The 23,440-nt window shown below is 41.5% G+C and overlaps 1 protein-coding gene across 1 annotated transcript in view; it reads right to left on the reverse strand.

Annotated features, from left to right (window-relative positions):
* The window catches only part of thbs4a (thrombospondin 4a), a 169,672-nt gene that overhangs the window by 122,678 nt on the left and 23,554 nt on the right, over nt 1–23,440 (reverse strand). The window contains exons 2-6 of the mRNA XM_039758372.1: nt 16,473–16,664; nt 12,781–13,028; nt 12,544–12,646; nt 3,848–3,930; nt 1,662–1,713 (exon numbers count right to left, since the gene is read on the reverse strand). Of these exons, the coding sequence (XP_039614306.1) occupies nt 1,662–1,713; nt 3,848–3,930; nt 12,544–12,646; nt 12,781–13,028; nt 16,473–16,664 (678 nt within the window). The remainder of the gene's footprint in view (nt 1–1,661; nt 1,714–3,847; nt 3,931–12,543; nt 12,647–12,780; nt 13,029–16,472; nt 16,665–23,440) is intronic.

Consider the following 23,440-nt stretch of genomic DNA (forward strand, 5'->3'; position numbering starts at 1 on the left):
TGTAATGCAGGGGTATCCAACTCCAATCCTGGTGGGCCACAGTGGCTGCAGGTTTTCATTCTACCCATCTTATTAATTAGTGAGCCATTTTTGCTGCTGATTAATTTATTTTGCATTAGTTTTAATCAATCTGACTCAGACCCTTTAGTTGTTTCTTTTTCTTTAATGAGCAGCCAAACAATAATGAGACACAAAACAAGCCGCCACATGACCAGCTAATCCAAAAATAATGAAAGGTGAAGGTCTCAGTCATGTTGGTCTGCTCAGGTCACCAAAACATCTTGACGGTGGTCTTAGAAAAAACAGAAAACCAACAGTATGCTGCGGCAGAATGAGAGCAGCAACAAGTCCTGATATTCAATAATGGCTTTAATTAACAGCAAGAAACTGGTTGGACTGAAATTGGCTGGAGTTTGACGTTCCAATTCAGCAGGTCATCTGTTGGCTTATTTCACATCTCATTTCTGTTTGGCTGCCATTTATTGAAGAAATGAATCAATTCCGAGGACTGAATCCTTAAAAACAGGGCTATTAAAATGAAGGGAAAAGGAGTTAATTAGCAGCAAAAACTGCTCACTGATTAGGAAAAGGGTTAGAATGAAAACCTGCAGCCACTGCAGCCCATCAGGACCGGAAGCTGGACACCCTGATGTAATGGTTTTTTTAATTTTCTTGTTTCTGATTAAGGGATTCTCATTTTTGGGTTTTAAATTGGGTCTTGTTTCCTTAGGATTGCCTTTCAGGCAGCTCCTTTCACCTCCTTCTGCTCTTGGAATTGTCACATGCAGACGTTTGGGAGATAACTTTAGGGCTTGGCAACCTGTATTACCACTCTGGGCCAAGGGCTGGCTCTGTCAACTAAGGTCTCTCCTCTCATTTCACCTGCAAGGATCAGTGTCGGGCTTTTGAGTGATGTCACTTCCGGTCTCCATGCACCTGGACCCTCCTCATACTTCATAACCGGGGATGCCGCCATCATGGAGTCAGTCTAGTTCAGGGCTCGCATCTAGCAAGACGTTATCGTGTTTTTTCTGTGAATTGTTTTGTTGTTTTGTTTTTTTTCAGTTATACGGGGATCACAGGAAGTTGCCCCCAAACCTTTATGATCCATTTGTTATTTTGTTAGAGAGCATTTTATTGTCATTTTCTGATTATTGTAAATAAATCTATAATTCACAAAGGTTCTTGTTTGCCTTTTTCTATACATGTCAAAATGGGGGTCTAACTTCCTCTTTGTGGGGCTTTTATTTCTAGTTATCTTGCCAGCTCCCCATTTTTGTGTCTACTTCAGCTGAAGCCAGCAGGTACTGTAGTATTTGAGACCTGGCTGAGTTCAGGTGAACATCTGCTGGGCAGACCATTGAAGATCCTGGCCTACTTTGATAACTTCTTTTGAAAAACTCATAATCCATTTAGCCTTTGTGGAAAACACTTAACATAAACTGAACCACACACATGAGCACAAGGAGAACACATTAGTGTGGATGTGAATTCAAGTCCTCAAAGTTGTGAAGCCACATCTTCATGCCAGCCTCATCAGTCTCTTTTTAAAATGAACTTTTAATCGTCAAATTTGGAGTGGCATTTGGCTTTGCTTTGACCCACTCTTTCGCAGGCCATGCATTTCAGCTACAATGGTCCTTAAAAACATGAAATCTTACCACAAGCCTGGCATTCTGATATTGTGTTTCTTAAAAATGTTGTTTCCTTCACCTAATAAAACAAACAACAAATAGAAGCTTAGCATGTGAATAAAATTCATTATTGCATTGTAATATTTTAGTTAGGTACTTCAAAAATGTGCCTATTAATAATAATAAGATAAAGAAACTTAAGCCAAATGCATCCATCCATCCTTTTAAACCCAGCTGTCCCAGTTTAAGGTCATGAGGATGCCCGGATGGGCACCATTCCATCACAGAGCACACTCACTCATACTGGACCAGTTTATAGTCACTGGTCAACCTAACCTGCATGTCTTTGGGATATGGGAAGAAAGCCAGAGTGTCTGTAATAAGCAAAGAAAAACCACGGACATGGGAAGAACATGTGAAATCATACCGACAGCGAACAGTCTGATAGTGAATACCAGGCCTCTGAAGGTGTAAGGCAGAGGCACCACTCACTATTCATTACCTCACACGGCTGCCATAATTACAGCTCTACCTCCATGAAAGCTACTCAGTTTGCAACAATGGGCAAGCAGGAGCCTGTCATGACAGAGGTGTGCTCAATACACATTCATGCACTAAACACAATATTTCAGAGTGAACAAAGGTAAGGTTAGGTCAACAAATAACCTGGTGGGACTTTAATTGTTACAGATACACAAGTCCAAATAGTAGGACAGCATAGTGTTATCACAACTGAGATTTTACTTGACAATGTCAATCACTTTGAGGAGGCTATGATAACCTCTGCTAGACTAACCTTCTTTAATCAACGATGTAGAAGACATGGCAGTAGCATTCCACACAATACTGGACTGCTTTATTAAATATATTGCTCCACAAAGTACCATTTAACAAAATTATTTTCATCTGTTTATTTACCCAGTAAGAAAGATGACACCTAAACCTATCCCAGCAACACTGGGTGTATAGCAGGAGCCAACTCTGGGCAGGTGCTAGAATCACATGTGGACAAGGCTATTACTCTGAGCCAGCTTTGTAATAGATTGTTCCACCTTCCATTACCACCATTTTTTTCTAATGACCAGTCTCCACACACCACTTCTACTAGATCAACAACTACTTCCACTTCAACTGGCATGGCTAGTGATCAGTCCACCTCTGATCACCATAACTGAAGACAAAGTGAGGAGGCTACCCACAGAAAAATTGGTGGGATTAAATTTAGGGCTTGTACTCATTAACTTTGTGTATCCTCTGTCACCTGTTCAGTCTGTCACTAAGGCTCCAAATAGTGTTGTGGCTGTGGAGACCCTCCTGTATTGTTCAGGATCCAAAGAAGGCAGGCACCTCTTCACCTAATGACTAAAGACCAGTGGACCTTGCATCCCACATCATGAAGACCCTTTAAGTGGCTGGTCCTGTTGTGAAAGACCACCTAGACCCACTGCAGTTGGCCTAATGGACAAAGATTGGAGAGGAAGATGCTCCGCAAGGCTTATTCTCACATGGACAAAGCTGGCAGCATTCGGAGAAATATTTTTTTAAGTTTCTTAGTGCCTTCGATACCATCCAGCCATCCCTGTTAAGAGGTAAGCTTAGAGAAATGCAGGCGGATGAGCCAATGGTGCCCTGGATAATGGACTGTCTGTTAGACAGACCACAGATTGTGAGACTCAGAGACAGAATCTATCTATCTATCTATCTATCTATCTATCTATATCTATCTATCTATCTATCTATCTCTTATATCTATCTATCTATCTATCTATCTATCTATCTATTATATAACTCATCTATCTATCTATCTATCTATCTATCTATCTATATAGTGCCATTCATATCTATCTATCTATCTATCTATCTAGTGCCATTCATATCTATCTATCTATCTATCTATCTATCAGTGCCTTTATCTATCTATCTATCTATCTATCTATCTATCTATCTATCTATCTATCTATCTATCTATCTATCTATCTATCTGGGCTGTTGGATTCACCAGCTAACCTACTGTGTACAGCTGAGCACACCAGGAGACCAAACAATCTTACAGAGAGACAATAGGTGCCAGGGCTGTTAGACAGCTGAGCTAATCTCCCTCAATCAGTTTAAACAAATAATGCTCTATTGCTTTATGGGTTAAGGAAAATGTTAAATAATTTCATGTTTTATCTCTGACTTTGTAAAATAAATATACAGGATGACATTGTTACCTGCTGTTTCAGGATCTCCTTCAGTTCTTCAATAACATTTGTGAGGTGAGACATTTGAGTCACAAGCTGCTTTCCTGTGTCACCTATGAAGAGAGAAATAAAATGATTGTGGTGGACTTTGTGTACTTCTATGAATCAGTAATTCCATGTGTGAAAAGCACTACGAATGATTTAATGACCAGTCTTTCAACTAACTCAGATTGTAATGTTTCAATAGCAACTCTGGAACATAATTCAATTCAATTCTATAAAATTCTTTTTTTTTTTGTATAATGCTCTTTACTAAGTGCAGGCGTAGAGCGCTGTGACAAGTTCTAAGGTAAAATGCAAACACAAACTTTACAAAGCACTAATTACATAATGAATCCACATACAAATGCAATTTTATTTAAACAGATAGGAAACAAAGAAGTCTGAAAATGATTAGTATAAACAGAGCTCAGCAATATATGTCACTTAATTAATTGTTGGACTATGGCAATGTCATTCTGTTTCAAGCCGATAGTTCTCTAATATAGGAGGTTCGTTAAGCAAAGGCAGATAGTCTGATCAATTGATGAGCCCTTCACCATTTTTCAGAACAAATATTCAATTTCAGAGTCATCAGGAGCCATTCAGAAACTATCAGTGGATGGGGTGACAGTCCATTATGAGAAGTGTGATGTGGTGGGTAAGGTGCTGGACCTTAAACCAAAGGCTTACTGGTTCACTTCCCAGTGTGACACTAACTCAGCCACTTAACCTGCCTTTGATCCACCTGTAAAAAACGAGGTGTAACATGTTGTGACCTTTAATGTCACATTGGCTAAAAGATCCAGGCAAATATGCAATATTAACAATAATAAGGAACAACCGACATAGTTTTTGCTTCATTTGTAAATTGTACATCAATACCTTGAACAATGTTCACTATAGTAAGCTACTATATTAAGCATTAATATCCATATTGAGTTAAAATACTTGGGAGCAACAGTACGGAGTAATGGGGATTGTGGAAGAGAGGTGAAAAAGAGAGTGCAGGCAGAGTGGAATGGGTGGAGAAGAGTGTCAGGAGTAATTTGTGACAGACGGGTGTCAGCAAGAGTGAAAGGGAAGGTCTACAGGACGGTAATGAGACCAGCTGTGTTATACGGGCTGGAGACGGTGAAAGCAGGAGACAGAGCTGGAGGTAGTAGAGTTAAAGATGCTAAGACGAGGATGGACAGGATTAGAAATGAGTACATTAGAGGATCGGCTGAATTTGGACGGTTGGGAGACAAAGTCAGAGCGTTGGTTTGGACATGTGCAGAGAAGAGAGGAGGGGTATATTGAGAGAAGGATGCTAAGGATAGAGCTGACAGGTAAGAGGAAAACAGGAAGCACCCAAGAGAAAGTTTATGGATGTGGGGAGAGAGGACATGCAGGTGATGGGTGTAACAGAACAAGATGCAGAGGACAGGAAGATATGGAAGAAGATGAGCCGCTGTGGCGACCCTAACGAGAGCAGCCGAAAGAAGAAGAAGAAGAAGAAGAAGCAGCATTAATATCCATATATCCATCCATTCATCCATTTTCAACACCACATACTCTTATCAGGGTATTGGGAGGTATTCATATATGATTATTAATATATAATAATTTATTTTATATATATATAGTATATATATGTATAATATTAATATATAATAATTATAAACAAATGACACTATGTATTAGCAAGTTGGGGTGGCACAGTGGTGCAGTGGTAGCACTGCTGCCTCGCAGTTAGGAGACCTGGGTTTGCTTCCCGGGTCCTCCCTGCGTGGAGTTTGCATGTTCTCCCCGAGTCTGCGTGGATTTCCTCCCACAGTCCAAAGACATGCAGGTTAGGTGCATTGGTGATCCTAAATTGGCCTTGGTGTGTTTGTGTGTGTCCTGCGGTGGGTTGGCACCCTGCCTCAGATTGGTTCCTGCCTTGTGCCCTGTGTTGGCTGGGATTGGCTCCAGCAGACCCCTGTGTTCGGATTCAGCAGGTTGGAAAATGGATGGCGTGGGTTTCCTCCGGGCGCTCCGGTTTCCTCCCACAATCCAGAGACATGCAGGTCAGGTGGATTGGCGATTCTAAATTGGCCCTAGTGTGTGCTTGGTGTGTGGGTGTGTTTGTGTGTGTCCTGCGGTGGGTTGGCACCCTGCCCAGGATTGGTTCCTGCCTTGTGCCCTCTGTTGGCTGGGATTGGCTCCGGCAGACCCCCGTGACCCTGTGTTCGGATTCAACGGGTTGGAAAATGGATGGATGGATTAACAAGTTGACTGCCACAATAACAACAGGTTAATTTATTTTGGATGTCATTGTAAAATCCCAGAGTTATTGCAATATACAAATTAACTGCATATTTGTATTGAGTAAAATTCATAATAAAAATGTAATTTTTGTAAAAAAAAAAAATCTGTTCAATGATGGATGGAGCAGGATATTCTCGAAGTTGGCAGTCAATGTGTTAAGGTAGTTTCACTGAGATGCTTAGGTGTTGTTATAGACACAGTATTCTGATAAGTTCTGAGAGGAAAGACGCTCAGTAATGATGGAGCAAGAGAGTGGTGACTTGGTGCACATTGATTAGCACATGAAAGTAGGAATTTCACTGTTTATCAAAAAACGTGCAAAGTGCTACACAAACAGAATGTCAATCATAAAAGCAGGATGAGAGACTCTGGCCTAACAGGAAGCAACCTCTGAAAAGAATTTAAGAGTTTATGTTGGCACGGCATTCTCATGTCTAAGCAATGTGCAGAAGCAATTAAAAGGCAAATACTGTAAAATGTTAAGTTATTTTGTAAAAACTGTTGAATATAAACCGGGGGAAGTTATGCTTAGGCAATATAATGCAGTAGTGAGACCACATCTTGAGTATCGTGTGCAGTTCTGGTCACAACACTACAAGAAAGACTTAGCAGTGCTTAAAGCTGTGCAGAGGAGAGCAAACAAGTGCATCATGGGACTTAAGGACATGCCGTAATCTGACTGATGCAGAGCATTAAACCTGCGTAGTCTCAAGCTGAGGAGACTGCATGGGGACCTAATCCAGGTCTTCAAAATTCTCAAAGGGATAAATTAAACAGATCCAAGTGAATTCTTCAACTAAAGGGTGAATCATGTACTCGAGGAGATCAGAGGGGAAATTAAGGGAAAGTACGTTTAGGGCTGAAGCCAGGAGGCACCTACTTACTTAAACAGTTGTGGGAGTCTAAAACAAACCACCAAGTCAAGACGTTGAGGCAGAAATCTTGACAACCTTGGAGAAGTATCTGAATGAGATATTGGGACAGTTTAGCGATTAGCTAAATAATTGAGCCTGATGGACTGAATGGTCGTCTCCTGTTTATTCATTTTTTTATGTTTTTATGTACTGTGCATACAAGCAGTCTTTGACTCAACAGGAGGCTGGTAAATATTTACAGAGATGAACCAAGAGATATGTGTAAAAGCAAACCCAAAAAAAAGATAAATGTAGTGACTGAAACCCAGATGAAAGGCAAGAAGTCAAAACCAAGAAGAAACAAGTAGTAATTATAGTTTTGTTTTTAAGGTATTGTATCCTCAGATCAGATAAGGAAATGTGCACCTAGCTGACCTTTTATCCTGTCATGCCGATGAACCAGAGGGTGTGATGTGGGATGTGATCCTAACAACAGATCCAAAATGGAAAATGAAAGGAGAACCTCAAAATGGCATTGTAGATGATAAAATATATCAACAGAACCCCCAAAAATTAAACCTGATGAAGGAGAATTGTTCATTAAACATACTGTACATGTCTTTGGGGTGGGAAACCTGGAGCCTCCAGAGAAAAACCCACAAGAACACTGGAAACTCCACACACACAGTTACACATGTCAGGAATTTGAACCCAGGACTCTGGAGGTGTGGGGCAAAAATCAGAGCTTTACAAATTCTGTAAGGACTGGACTTCTTCCCTTTCTTTAATCCATTTCCTAATCCTGTGTTACAAACAAGGGGGGCTTTCTCAACCTTGAATGGGCACCAGTCGATCATTGGTGCTTTTTGTTATATAATTTACTTTGATTAAGAGTAGGGCCACACCAAATTCATTTTATTACAGGTCCACGTTCTAGTCCATACATAACACGCAGTATTCACGTTGGTACTTAACTTCTTGAAATCTAAGTTGGTCTGACACAAACCTTTCAACATTTTCACTTCTTTTTTTGGTTGGAGGGGTACGTTGCTCTTATTGGGTTCACCTTAATTCTCATGATTATTCTTTCAAATGGACAGTGTTTCAATCCATTATAGCTAAGAGACACTAAAATTGTCATCAGCTCTGCTACCACCTGCTGAGTACTTACAATTGTGAGTGCCAGCATTTCATGTAAATCTTTAAACGGCCTTCCCTCCTTCATCCACCCAACCCACTTAATTCAGTTCAGGGTTGTAGGAGCCTAAAATGGCAGCAATAGGCAAAAGGCAGCAAACAACATCTGGGCAGGGATTCTAACATAGGATTCAAAAGCCACAAACCTGCACTGCTATCTACTGCATCTCCTAACACGCAAATATTTTTTTTTATTCAGATTCAGTAATCAATTGATTAGATTAAGTCAGTTCTGATTTCAATAACATGAACTGTTCAGTTTTCAAAACTTGAAATGTAAAGGATAAGGTGATGTGTTTTATTAGAAGCAGGACTGAAAATGATTCTGTGACTTTAGTTGGAGTCTGTTAATTGTCAGAGGGAATCCTTTCCATAATCCTGTAGCATCTTGGTCTCTTAGGCCAAGGATGGGCAAAGTCGTTCCTGGAGGGCCGCAGTGGCTGCAGGTTTTTGTTCCAGCCCAATTGCTTAATAAGAAGCACTTATTTCTCAAGTAACACGTCTGCTTCACTTTCGTTGTCTAGCTCATTGAGATTGGGCTTAGTATTTAATTGCTCCTTATTACCAATAAGATGCAAATGACAAAGAAACAAGCAGTTCTCCATTTAGCTGGTTTCCATTTAATTGTGTGTATTTTTGTGCACTATTTGGTTTAATTAAATACTTGGAAGGAAAGTGAAGAGAAGAAAGTGAAGGACTGAGAATTACTCATCCAGTTTTATACGTCAAATCATTTGGATGACATCCTTAGAAAGGAAAAAAATATCTAGGATATGAGAATGACCTGACATGGCAGAGTTAAAACTATAACAAGACATGAAATGAAATTATTGGCAACAATTAATTTCTAATTAAGCAATTGGGTTGGAACAAAAACCTGCAGCCACAGCAGCCCTCCAGGACTGACTTTGCACACCCTTGTCTTAGGCTCACAAGTTTTTTCTAACTTTATTAAATCTGCCACTATTATCTGAAAGGGATGCAGCTGGCCTAATGTTATCCCTGAAGACAAGATTACCAATATAACAAAGGCGCTTTACACTGACATTTGTCTATTGGTTTAAAATATGCAGACATTTTTCTAGGAAGCAGCCTCCGACTCTGAGTCTCAGTGCCATGAATGTAACCCATTTATATCATCATACTTTTTGTAAGTAAATGTGGCCATGTAAAGCTATCAGCTAGGTGATAAACACATTCATATCTATATATGCTTTGACTGAACAAAGAACTGTTATCATATATTGCATGGTATTCTCCTTAGATGCCATCATCCTCTTTAATAAAACCCTTGTGTGCTTCCAGTGTCCGTGTGTCTTCTGGTGAAGTGCGCATGCGCGGGGCCACACAACACGTGTTCAGTCTCTTCCTGTGCATTCCCTGTGCAGAGAGATACACACACAGGCGCGCGCGAGTCACGCACACACACACACACACACACGCGCCCTCGCGAGTCACGCACACACACACTGGCGCGCACAGTCCGTGTGTGTGTCTTCTTTGGTGAAGTGCGCATGCGCGGGGCCACACAGCACGTGTTCAGTCTCTTCCTGTGCATTCCCTGTGCGGAGAGAGACAGATACAGGCGCGCGCGAGTCACACACACACACACACACACACACACACACAGGCGCGCGCAAGTCACACAGGCGCGCACGAGTCACACACACACACACACAGGCGCGTACAGTCCGTGTGTGTCTTCTGGAGAAGTGCGCATGCGCGGGGCCACACAGCACGTGTTCAGTCTCTTCCTATGCATTCCCTGTGCAGAGAGAGACAGACACACACACAGGCGCGCACGAGTCACGCACACACACAGGCGCGCGCGCGTCTCACACACGAGTCACACACACGCACACGCGAGACAAACAGGCACGCGCGACAGAGAGACACACACACACACACACACACACAGGTGAGAGACAGACAGACAGACACACACACAGACACAGAGGCGTGCGCTTAAGAGACACACACACAGGCACGCGTGTGCATTGTTGCAATGTTACTCTTCTTGGTTGTTTATTAAATTACAGATTTTTCAAATGTTTATTTTTTCCCCTGTGCTTAAAACTCATTAACAAAAGAGTTTTTAGTGAGCGGGTCATAAGGCTATAGCGCAAATTCTTGCAGTGTTAGTTTTCTCTGTTGTTCAAGGTTTTCTTAGTGTTAGTCAATGTTTTTACATTTAGTTTACTATTACGCTGTGCTTTCTATGGTATAGTTAACTATATTTGTGCTTAAAAACTTAAAAAAATATATATTTACATACAGTTCATACGGTCTTGAACGGATTATGGTCGTGAACCGAGGTTCTACTGTATTACTGTCAGACAAAATTACAGGCATTTCACGGAAATACAAACCAGTATTACTGAGAGAGAAAATTAAAGGCACACAATACAGTGACACATATTACAGCCACATTCAAGGTCCCTTGCCATTTAATATAGACTGTTCATACAAATGTTTATGCACTACTGTTCTAGCGCTCGTTATTTTAACGGGCTTAATGTCTAGTTGTTAAATAAGTTTCTTATAAACTTGATGGAGTCCTGAGAGAACTTGTACAGTATGGATGAAGTGAACCACGGATCAAGAAGAAGAAGAATCTGGGATCAAGATTATTATCAAGATTATTTTCCCTAACACAGTGCATTCCTTAGCTAAACTAGTCCAGTTCGGAGTAGTGGCTCTGAGGCTAGGGGTCTGCAACAGCAATCAGAAGGTTGCCAGTTCAGATCCCTACGTGAATCTGCTCCATTGGGCCCTTGAGCAAGGACCTTAAACTGCAATTGCTTTGTCCTGGGTATGACATTAACTCTTTCGAGGCGGGTGTCGACTTATAATGACATACAGTAGTTCAGCACTACGATCAGCTGATGCTGGTACATCACTTTCATTTGTGATCTCCAGATCCTTTGCATCCAAATCTCAGTGCGATTAAGCCTGCGTCTCATCCAGCCATAAAATGCAAAATGTTGTCCATGAAGTATTTTGCTTTGCGTGTACGCTTCACTCTCTTGTCAGATCTGCCTTTAGCTCCGCCGGCCGGTACCTGCATGAAGACGGCCAAAAAAATATTCAGACCTCAAAGAGTTAATCTGCATCCAGCTCTGCAAACAGGCCCTCCAACGTGCAGGGAAAACCTTGGGGCTGGTGGCAGGATTGGCACACCAGCCACCATAAAAAACCTCACACCATTCCAATGTGCACTTGGGTCTCAACCCTGGTGGTTCATTGTGTGGTGGAGATGCTCCCAACCTCTGGATTGTGGGAGGGGATCAGAAACTATCATTGAAGCTTTGTGTGTAATGCCAACTGTGGCCAAGGTGCCAATCGATTGTGGAGCACACACTGCCAGATTCACTCATATGGGGCTAATTTATTTTATTCAGCTTTAAAATTGCTTTACATTGCATGTTAGTAAGCTATAGGGGGACAATTTAGAGCAGATATGCCCAACAGCAGTCCTGGAGGGCCACAGTGGCTGCAGGTTTTCACTCTAACCATCTTCTTAATTCGTCTGGCTGCTTATTAACTTATTTTGGCTTAGTTTTAATTTACTTGACTCAGACCCCTTACTTGTTTCTTTTTCATTAATTAACAGCCAAACAATAATGAGACACAACATGACCAGCTAACCTGTGCTCATCACACAGTCTCTGAAAATAAAGAAAGGTAAAGGTCTCAGTAAGGTTGATCTCTCAGGTCACCAAAACATTTTGACAGCATTCTTAGAAAAAGGCAGAAAATCGACAGTTTTGTAGAAGACTACTGTGGCATAACAAGAGTAGCAACAAGCCATGGAATTAAATAAGGGGCTTCACTAATAGCAAGAATCGGCTTCTCATTAAGAAACTGGTTGGATTTTGAAGCCCCGATTTAGCTGGTCATCTGTTGGCTTGCTTCACATCCCACTTCTGTTTGGCTGCGATTGAATGAAGAAAAGAATCGATTCAGAGGACTGAATTCTTAAAAGCAGGGCTATTAAAATAAAGGTAAAAAAGTTAATTAGCAGTTGAAAACTGGTCACTGATTAGAAGATGAGTTGAACTGAAAACCTGCGGCCCACCAGGATCGGAGTTGGACACCCCTGATTTAGAGTAATCTATCAGTCTGTCCTGTAATGTCTTTGGAATGTGGGAGGAATAGTGGGATTCCAGAGGGAAAAAAACAGGCAAACCTCTAACAAACAGACAGATTGAAACTCTCAGTCTGCTTCTAGCAAAGTCACTGTGCAGGAGTCTAACTATTGATAAAACAGAATGAAAAATGAAAAAAATGAATAAATGTTAATCTAACATTTTCCATTGTCTTTCTTGAATAATAATAACTTACCAAAATTTAAAGCCGCATCATTCTGCTGCAACTGGCACTCCTGAATGGCAGCAGCATTTGCCAGGGAACCCCCTGCTACCAATTTAAGTTCCTCCAGGGTATCCTATATGAACAAGATATACACATTTAATGAAATAAAAAAAAAATTAAATCAAGAATGGCTGTTTGAATCATATAAATCTCTGATTAAGGTATTGGTGTGCAGCACATCTTTAAAATGTTTCATTCCACACCTACCTGCGGCCTTTTGTTGAGGGTCCTCAACTCAAGGGAGTTTGGCTCTTTTGGGAAGTTTGTAAATGCAGCTGGCAGATCCTTCACTGTTTGCACTGCGGTGCAGTCAACGTAGAGCTCAGCTGTGCTGGACATTTGTTGTAAACCACTGAGCCGTAAAAGAACTGCATGGCGCTTCCCATCAGCAAGCTGAATGTTGTTAAAGGTGACGACGTTTAACTTGCCATCACTCTTCACATATCGAAGATTTGCTGTTGGATATCAAAGCACATGCAGTCACACATCAGACAAATTAAATCTGTCCTGAATATCAGCAAAAAGGAAAAGAGGTTAGCTCAGCTGGAGGCACAGCATTTAGTATTGATGCCTGGCAGAATCTTGGACCAGTCTTGTGTGGCAATTAAACCTTCCTCTCATGGTTCTGTTGATTTTCTTTGGGTAATTCAGTTTTCTTCCACTTCCCAAAGTTATGTATGTTGGCATGAATGTCAGTGCCCTTCGAAGATGGGAAACCAAGTGTGTGATGCTGCCAAAATACACTCCAGCTTCCTCAAAAGGAAAAAGTGAGTTCAGAAAATGAACGTATTCAATGATGTGCAAATATCAGTCCATTGGTCCAGATTAATAAATGTTAAGCCCATTCCAGCAGAAATTGACACAAGGCATGGACCAGCCATGGTCCATCACAGATCACTTTTACACACTTACTCATGCTAAGCCAATTTAATATCACCAATCACAATAACAGCATGTCATAGAACATCCATATGAACACATGGAGGACAGCCAGACTGCTAAACTACTATGCTTGCCCTGAACAACCAACCTACTGATTTTAAAACTAAACTAAACTTCTGAGTATAAAAATAATTATTTGAAAATGATGTCCTTGAATTACTTCAGTATGATGGATAACGCTGGTACTGATATTAGACAAGTGACTGAATGAACAAACAATGAAATGGATAACACATAAGCTTGAAATTAATTTGTCCACCTCATTCCAGTATCCCTTTGTGGTATAGCGGGTCTGCGGCTTCAAAAATATGGCCACTTTTAAATCCAGATAGCCGTGTCTGTCTCCGTGGGCACAATTGCACGACCACAGGGAGTTAATGAGGTAATTGGGGCGAGTCGCACTTGCACGTGTGGGTGTGATCGTTCTCAAATGCTTCATCGGCTACCTGCAGCATGTGATTAAGACACTGAGCCCACGTAGCCATATAAGTACAGGCCGGCACAGGGGAAGGCAAAAAGAGGAAAAACAAAAAAGAGAGAGATCAAAAGAGAAGGAGGTTAAAGGACATGAAAGGCAGTCTTGGGAGGATGATCTGGCCATCTGGAAGGAGAAGGCAGCATGAGCTGGAGCCCCGCAAAAGAGCGTAGGTTGTGTTCACCCCACTGAATATTTGGGTGGAGTGGGTCGAGCAAGGCAGGTGCCGTCCCTAGGCATCTGAGGTGCGACCAAGTGAGCGCAATGGAAGATGGGAGGAGAGCCGACCCTGGATGGTCTGGCTGCGAATTTTGGAGGCAGCCAAGACGGGGGTCGGCAGAAAGAAGTTCGTGGCTGCTGAGTCTCTGCCGGCTACGTGAGTAATGGGTGAGCCGGGGAGATGTAGAAGGAGTTAGACTGAATTTTAACCTCTGATTTTAACGGATTTATTTATTATGGATTTTTATCCCCACTTTTCACCTGGTTTTATGGATTTAATCATGTACTGTTTTTAGAGCACTGCAGAGTGGACATTTTTGGTTTTGTTTTTGACTGTTTAAAATGAATACACCTGAGCACTTTCCACCATCCCCTGGCTTCATCTGAGATTTGTCCTCATTTATCAGCTCATCTCGGTCATAATTATCGACGGTGTTGCGTTCTGCAGACTCCCATATGTGAAGACGCAGTCTGGAGGGGACTGGCACCGTCACACCAATTAGCTCAGCATCCTTTAACCATCTTTAAAGGAAAATCCACCAAAAGATCATATTTTTGTATGTTTCCTTATGTACTACTGTCTACTGACATCCTAGAAAAAAAAATTAATCTCATATTTTTATGCACAAAGATAACAATTCCTGAAAGGATTGGTGTCAAAGATGACTAATGCTAGGTAACTGCAAACAATACCACAAATGTCCATGTTGTAGACACCACATGTCAAGTCATCCAGTCGTACGCTCATAACATCCCTGTCACGATTTATAATTTTTTGTTAATTTATTCTTTAGAGATGTCCTTTATATCCCTTAAAGACTTATTCACCTTATAGAATTAATTTTCTTTTAAATCTCTACAATTGAAAGTTCATATTTTATTTCCCTCTTATGACAATGCCATTTTGCTTTGGCATGGGCGCTGTCATTTTCTCATTTCAATGCTTCCCATTGCTATGGTGATTCTCCAACAGCCCTCTGGGAGAGCGTGACTTCTAATGTCATAATTGGTTAACGGTGTTTAAATCAGCACTGTCACGCATGCGCATTGGAAGAACTCCTCACAGTCTCTGTCGATGAATGACGAGAGGGTGAGCTATGGCTAATGCGGTCATCTCCTTCTTACCCCTCAGTGTCAAGAAGCCACCCAGTGAGGGCAACTGACCCCCACCTCTTCGGGTTCAGATGCCTTTAGAAACCCAACCCTCCAGAAAGAGGCATCATTCCTTCCTCTGCTACCACAGTGACCTTGGAAAATCAGCCTGATGAGCCTTATCTCTTTAAGATGGTTACCCCACATAATGGGAAGAACACACACCCAAGAATGTTACCTTTTGATTTGCTTTTTTTGTGTCCTTGGACAGTAAATGAGATGACTCTGTTGACGCCCCAAATTGTTTTCCCTGTCATGACCTGGCACACACATGCTTACACTGGGAAGTTAGAATCAACCTAACGTGCATATTGTTGAGATGTAGAAGGAAAACTGGAATACCCAGAAAAGCTCTCCAGGACAGAAGGACAACATGCAAACTGGAGGCGCCAGTCAAATTAAGGATGTTGTGTCCATTGTACCAGAGTGCCAACTCTCTTCTTTTTCTTCTTCTTCTTCTTTCGGCTATTCCTGTTAGGGGTCGCCACAGCAGATTATCTGTTTCCATATCTTCCTGTCCTCTGTATCTTGTTCTGTCACACCCATCACCTGCATGTCCTCTCTCACCACATCCATAAACCATCTCGTAGGCCTTCCTTTTTTCCTCTTACCTGGCAGATCCACCTTTAACATCCTTTTCCCAATATATTCAGCATCTCTCCTCAACACATGTCCAAACCAACGCAATCTCACCTCTCTGACTTTGTCTCCCAACCGTTCAACCTGAGCTGACCCTCTACTGTACTCATTTCTAATCCTGTCCATCCTCGTCACACCCAGTGCAAATCTTAACATCTTTAACTCTGACACCTCCGGCTCTGTCTCCTGCTTTCTGGTCAGTGCCACCATCTCCAACCCATATAACAAAGCTATCTAGGCAAAGTACATTAAAACAGGAAGTGCTCAGCATCTATTTAAGAGCAATGAGCAATGAACTCATTACACCTCGACATTATAAGCTGATTGTTTCATTAGACTTTATTCAGCCTTACATGTCAGAATGAAATCTACAAGCTCCACAAGCATCAAAGACAGAATCCCACTCTAAAGATTATTGTAATATCTTGCTACTACAGTCTAATAAAAAGCTGGAAGGATATTTTCTGCTTACCTCGATTTAATTTCCCCAACACTGACAGTTCAAAATACTTTGTGTTGTCCTTTGAGGAATAGAGGCCGAAGACTGTGGTGCTCGCCTTAGGCTGCAGCTTGAATGTCGAAAGAATGTAAACCTCACTGACTGTGGTCAGCTCTTCCTGAAGCTGCACTTTTGCAAAGGGTGGTGATGAAAGCAAATCAAAAACTGCAAAATAAAAATAAAATAAAAAAAGAAATATCATTTCTTTGGTCTTTTGTACATTCAGAGAGAGAGAGTTCTAATTGCACCAGTTTACCATACAGTCCACTTGATTTAGATACTGGCGTTCATCCTCCATAGATATGCATCCTATGAGCATGGAGCATACTTGATAATGGAGCAGTGATCATTGTTCTCTCTCAGGTCACTTGTGTACAGAGTAAATAGTAATGGTGACAAGACACCTCTGCTGGCTTCCTGTGTTTGAATAAATGACTTTTGAAAAAGTGTCTTGTACTGTGACTGATTTAAACGAAAGTCCTGAATCCATATATATGAGTTAACATTCATGCTGTTCATTTCCCCAAAAAGTATGGGGAACTGGATGGTACTTAACACTGAAGAAAAATCCAAAATGAGTACTCCGGCATATCAACCAGGGAAATAGAGGAAGGTGAAGATTTGATGTAATATACAGTTGTATGAAAAAGTTTAGGAACCCCTCTCAGCAGGCATAATAATTGACTCTACTTTCAACAAAAACGCTAACAGTGGTATGTCTTTCATTTCCTAGGAACATCTGAGTACTGGGGTGTTTTCCGAACAAAGATTTTTAGTGAAGCAGTATTTAGTTGTATGAAATTAAATCAAATGTGAAAAACTGGCTGTGCAAAATTGTGGGTCCCCTTGTAATTTTGCTGATTTGAATGCCTGTCACTGCTCAATGCTGATTACTTATAACACCAAATTGTTTGGATTAACTTGTTAAGCCTTGAACTTCATAGACAGGTGTGTCCAATCATGAGAAAAGGTATTTAAGGAGGTCAATTGCAAGTTGTGCTTCCCTTTGACTCTCCTCTGAAGAGTGACAGACAGCATGAGATCCTCAAAGCAACTCTCAAAAGATCTGAAACCAAAGATTGTTCAGTCTCATGGTTTAGTGGAAGGCTATGAAAAGCGATCTCAGAAGTTTAAACTGTCAGTTTCAACTGTAAGGAATGGAATCAGGAAATGGAAGGCCACAGGCACAGTTGCTGTTAAACCCAGCAGGTCTGGCAGGCCAAGAAAAATACAGGGGCGGCACATGAGCAGGATTGTGAGAATGGTTACAGACAACACACAGGTCACCTCCAAAGACCTGCAAGAACATCTTGGTGCAGATGGTGTATCTGTACATCGTTCTACAATTCAGCGCAATTTGCACAAAGAACATCTGTATGGCAGGGTGATGAAAAAGAAGCCCTTTCTGCACTCACACCACAAACAGAGTCTCTTGTTGTATGCAAATGCTCATTTAGACAAGCCAGATTCATTTTAGAAGAAAGGGTTTTGGAGTGATGAGACAAAAATTGAGTTATTTGGTCAAAACAAAAAGCACTTTGCATGGTGGAAGAAGAACACTGCATTCCAAGAAAAACACCTGCTACTTCATGTCAGATTTGGTGGAGGTTCCATCATGGTGTGGGGTTGTGTGACTAGTTCAGAGACTGGGGCCCTTGCTAAAGTCGAGGGTCGGATGAATTCAACCCAATATCAACAAATTCTTCTGGATAATGTTCAAGCATCAGTCACAAAGTTGAAGTTACGCAGGGATTGGATATTCCAACAAGACAATGGCCCAAAACACAGTTCGAGATCTACAAAGGCATTTATGCAGAGGCAGAAGTACAATGTTCTGGAATGGCTGTCACAGTCCCCTATGGGATGATTTGAAGCAGGCAGTCCATGCTCAGCAGCCATCAAATTGAACTGAACTGGAGAGATTTTGTATGGAAGAATGGTCAAAAATATCTCCATCCAGAATCCAGACACTCATCAAAGGCTATAGGAGGCGTCTGGAGCCTGTTATATTTGTAAAGGAGGCTCAACTAAGTATTGATGTCATATCTCTTGTTGGGGTGCCCACATTTATGCACCTGTCTAATTTTGTTATGATGCATATTGCATGTTTTCTGTTAATCCAATAAACTTAATGTCACTGCTGAAATACTACTGTTTCCATAAGGCGTGTTATATATTAAAAGGAAGTTGCTATTTTGAAAGCTCAGCCAATGATAAACAAAAATCCAAAAAATAAAGAGGTGGTCCCAATCTTTTTCATATGACTGTAACAAGCAGGGCATCTTCAACACTTCTGTTTGCACAATAATTAGTTGTTATCTTGAAAAGAGTTTGTTTCTGTCATTGAAATGTTTGATATATTCCACCCTCTTTCTTGATTATTATTGATTTCTACACATAAATCACATTTTATCACAATAACTGAATACCGGTTTCATTGATAAATGTGATCTAGAAGAAATAAATAGTAAATGTATTTGCTGTCTACATTGTTTGTTAGTCACATGAAGTCAACATCTTTTATGTAGTTTAACATGAAATGTTAAACAGCGGCACAGTGTTGCAGTGGTAGCGATGCTGCCTCGCAGTAAGGAGACCTGGGTTTCCTGCGTGGAGTTTGCCTGTTCTCCCCGTGTCTGCGTGGGTTTTCTCCCACAGTCCAAAGACATGCAGGTTAGGTACATTGGTGGTCCTAAAATTGTCCCTAGTGTGTGCATGGTATGTGTGTGTGCCCTGTGGTGGGCTGGTGCCCTGCCCTGGGTTTGTTCCTGCCTTGCGCCCTGTTTTGGTTGAGATTGGCTCCAGCAGACCCCCTTGACCCTGTGTTAGGATATAGCAGGTTGAAAAATGATTGACTGACTGTTGTAGCCTCCTTAGCATTAAATTTTTTTCTCAAAAAAAAAACGTAAAAAGAGTTGCATTTTTTTGTTTGAAAATGTTCATTTTTTTTAAATCTCATCTTTCTGCTGTAAAACGTGCAAAACACTAAAAGTACAAAGCCAGAAGTGTAGAAAGTATAATGAAGATACAGATAATATTAATAATAATATGAACAGCACACTGCACATGTGCGAGTGATGCGAGCGTCACTTTCGGATTCCCAGAGTCACTTTCGGTTTTCTGACCGCTTCAATTCCACTACTTGAAGTCAGATTCACTTTGTCACCACTAAGAGGTGTTTCTTATGATACGCCATCCTGAGGCTAGGAGGAGACGTGTCTACACTGTTACCCAGGTAACATTCAGGCCTGACGCTTACTCAAGACATGCCTATACTGGTGCCCGGGTAATGCTCAGCACTAATGCTGTTGGCACTTTTACAGCCCGAGTAAGCCTTGGGTCTTACACCAGACGTGTCTATACCATTGCCGGACTATCGCTTTTAGCCCTGTTTTTACAGCTTGAGCGACACTCAGGTCTAAAGCTAAGGAGGTTAAAACCCAATAATGTTGTGCGTCTTCCAGACCTATTAACCCCAGCTGAGTAACAAAAATACAAACACCACACAAGGGTTAACATAATATGCATGGAATCATTGGGATGTGGAAGAAAATCCACACAGAAATGAGAAGAATGTGCAAACCCCTCACAGGATCACAACAACTGCCTGTTATGGTTTAGCCAGGGTTTTGTCCCTGACACAAGTAAAGTTTTCTATTAAGGGATTACTTCACCCAGAAATAGTTGTTTTATGTTATTTACCCCATATAATTTGTGGTTGTGGCCAAGAAATTTAATCTCATGTTTTTGTGGAGAAAGAACATAAAGTTTCAGACAGATTGGGACCCTGTTAAACAGCAATTAATATACAAATGTCCATGAAAAAATGTCACAATCCACAGATCAAATCATCCAGTCATATGCTCAATGCAGATACATTTGTACTAAATTTTTCTTGAATAAATAACTCTAGAAAATGTAGTCCACAAACTGAACGCCCCCTCACATGGGGTTACGCTTTACAATCGAAGACAGGACTCTTGACCAATTAATGACATGGAGAGGGGGATTTACAGTATACTGATGCTTCAGCATTATAATTTTGATTTATACTTTGGTTTTTGTGATTTTTGCAGTTCTTTCCTGGAGTTTTACCTCTGCTATAATTCAAGATATTATTGGATTTGTGTTCTTGGTTGTGCAATTGACGGTGGTGCAGTGGTAGTGCTGCTGCCTCACGTTACATAAGCGTCCTGGGATTTTCCTGTGGGGAGTTTGGTTTTTCTCCCTGTATCTGTGTGGGTTTCCTCTCACAGTCCAAAGACATGGCGGTCAAATGAATTGGAGATTCTAAATTGGCCCTAGTTTGTGCTTAGTGTGTGGGTGTGTGTGCCCTGTATTGGACTGGCATCCTGCCCAGTGATTGTTCCGTGCCTTGCACCCTATTATAGCTAGGATAGGATCCAGCAGACCCTGTTCAGGACAAAGCAGCTTAGACAATGACTGACTACTTGTGCAAGTGAGGGTAAAACCCGTATTTGCTTCCTTTCTCCTGCTTGGCATGGTTTTCTTTAATATAAATTATTCATAAAGAAAGATCTGACTGTGTTTCTCCTGCCTCACTTCATTTTATTTTTGAGTATTTTCAAACTTTAAAGCCTTGTGCCCTATACTGGGCCAGTGAAGCCCCGAGCTTGTTTGTTGGGTGTTGAGTTGAGCTGCCTGCAGTGAGACCTAAATTGAGGACCCAGATGTGGGTAAATGGCTGATCTGGCTCCTGGTTTTTTGAGGGCTGAACCCAGTTCTTTGTTTCTATGTACTAGGAAATCATAACATGGGATAACTGGGGACTGTGAAATTGTCACTTAGTCCTCTGATCCATGATTTCTGCTGTGACATGTGGATAGTGGGATTATAATCTGGTGAAAACAATGTGATCTATGAATCGACTCTTCTTAATGGCAATAGTTCAAACTGATGCAGATATTTTACTGTGAAGCCCAGAGCATGTCTCTTGGGTGTTGGGTTTGACTGCCTCTAGTGAGGCCTACTCTGATGGGCCAAACCTGAGTGAAGGGCTGGTCTGGTTCGTGTTTTATTAGAGGCCTGCAGCCATTTTTTCATTTTGTTTTGCCCAGAAATCATACCGTAGGGTAATTCAGAACCATAAAAATGTTACTTAGTGAAATGATATGGGTAATGTTTTCTTGACACACTTTAGACTAGTTTATACAGTAACAACTGAGCATCACTTGAGTGCCACAGCACCCCAGAGCTTTATTACTGACCATGTGCACCCCTTTATGACTACAGTAGTCACCTATCAAAATGGATGCTTCCAGCAGGATAATACGCCATGTCACAAAGCAAAAAAACATTACTGACTCATTCCACGAGCATGACTTTGACTTAAGTTCACTCCATTGCTCTGTACAGTGCCCAGATCTCAGTCCAATAGAGCCCTTCTGAGATTAGGGCAACAGAGGAAGTTCACAGCATGAACATGTCATTCCTAAGGAATGTTTCCAATACCTTATCAAATCCATGTCATGAAGAATGAAGACATTCTAGAGAGAAAAACAGAGTTCTGTCCAGGAGTCTAAACTTCAATGTGATCTCAATGGTATCAAGAAATGCATTCATTTCTGCATATATTAAGTGTGAATATATACTGTAAATAAATAAATAAATAAACTCAATATAAAATGGTTCTTCCCAAGTCCACAGTGGGCTTTCCTCCCACATTCCAAAGAAGTGCAGGTCAGGATGACCCCAAATTGGCCTTTTGTGCCTAAGTGTGTCCTGCAGTAAAGTGTTGTGCTATCTGGAGTCGGTTCCTGCTAGGATAGGCTACAGTCCCCCAACATGCTATTATTATTATTATTTGGCTTTTATTTTCTTGATAGTTTGTTCGTTTATCTTAAGAACTTCCACAATGAGAGGCCATTTTGCAGGATACTGTATGTGAAAATCCCAGCAGTGCAGTTTTTTGCACTTCAGATGCTCTTGGTTCACATCTGATAAGTAGTAAACATGTGTTCGGCTCGAGTATCGCTATGCTCGGAGCATGGCGCTACCCGAACGAGCACCACATGTGCTCGTGCGCCATGCTCGAGTCTCCGCCCCGCACATTTCGCGAGTTGGAGACAGCCAATCAAGGGGCAGGTAAGTACCGCCCTCACTGTAATGCCAGTAGCCATGTCAGGTGCTGGCATTACAGTGATTGGCTGGCCAGAACACGTCATCGGATGCTATATATGTAGGCACTGTCATATAATGTTTTAGAGTGTCAGCTCACCTGTAGGCACTGGCATATAATGTTTTAGAGCGTCATTTTTCCCGTAAAATTGATTTTTTAGGGGGTTTTTGGCTTGTTTTTGTCAGTGTGTAAAAGTGGCGTACAACTCGGACAAACTTGTTCCCAGCAGCGACTTGGGAGTCCAAGATGCATCCAGACATCGTCCCCATGCTGTTCCCAGTCCATTTGGGTGGTGTTTCTGTCACTTTCTGACTTTTTCCAATGGACCAGGCACCCTCCCCTCTTCAGAGCAGGGGGTGCCTGGTTGTCTCCCATTGACTTACATTATACTCGGGTGCTCGGTAGATCGCGATGTGTTTGGACTGAACACCTGAACACCCGAACACTTTGGTGCTCGCTCATCACTACTGATAAGCTCAAAATACTTTCTGAATACTTTATTGATGGACCTCAGTGAATCTGTTACTGCTGGTATGGTCTTGGTTTTGGTTTTCCACATATGTTGTACTTCTGTCTGATGATCTTTACAGATAGAGCTGTTTTTGGCTTATGTGACTGTGATGTTGTGGTAATCAGGTACAGTAATGGTAACAAGCAATCATGTTGTCTCCAATAGTGTGATCAGTGCAGGGGGTAAAGTCTCACATGACAGGCCTTCTTTTGTCGGCACCCATCTCTGCAGCCTGGTGGCATCCTGTGTGAATCTAAGTCACAGCAGCTCACTTTTGCTGCTCCTTGAAAT

This window comes from Polypterus senegalus, chromosome 7, assembly GCF_016835505.1.
Source record: "Polypterus senegalus isolate Bchr_013 chromosome 7, ASM1683550v1, whole genome shotgun sequence".
Taxonomy (NCBI): domain Eukaryota; kingdom Metazoa; phylum Chordata; class Cladistia; order Polypteriformes; family Polypteridae; genus Polypterus; species Polypterus senegalus.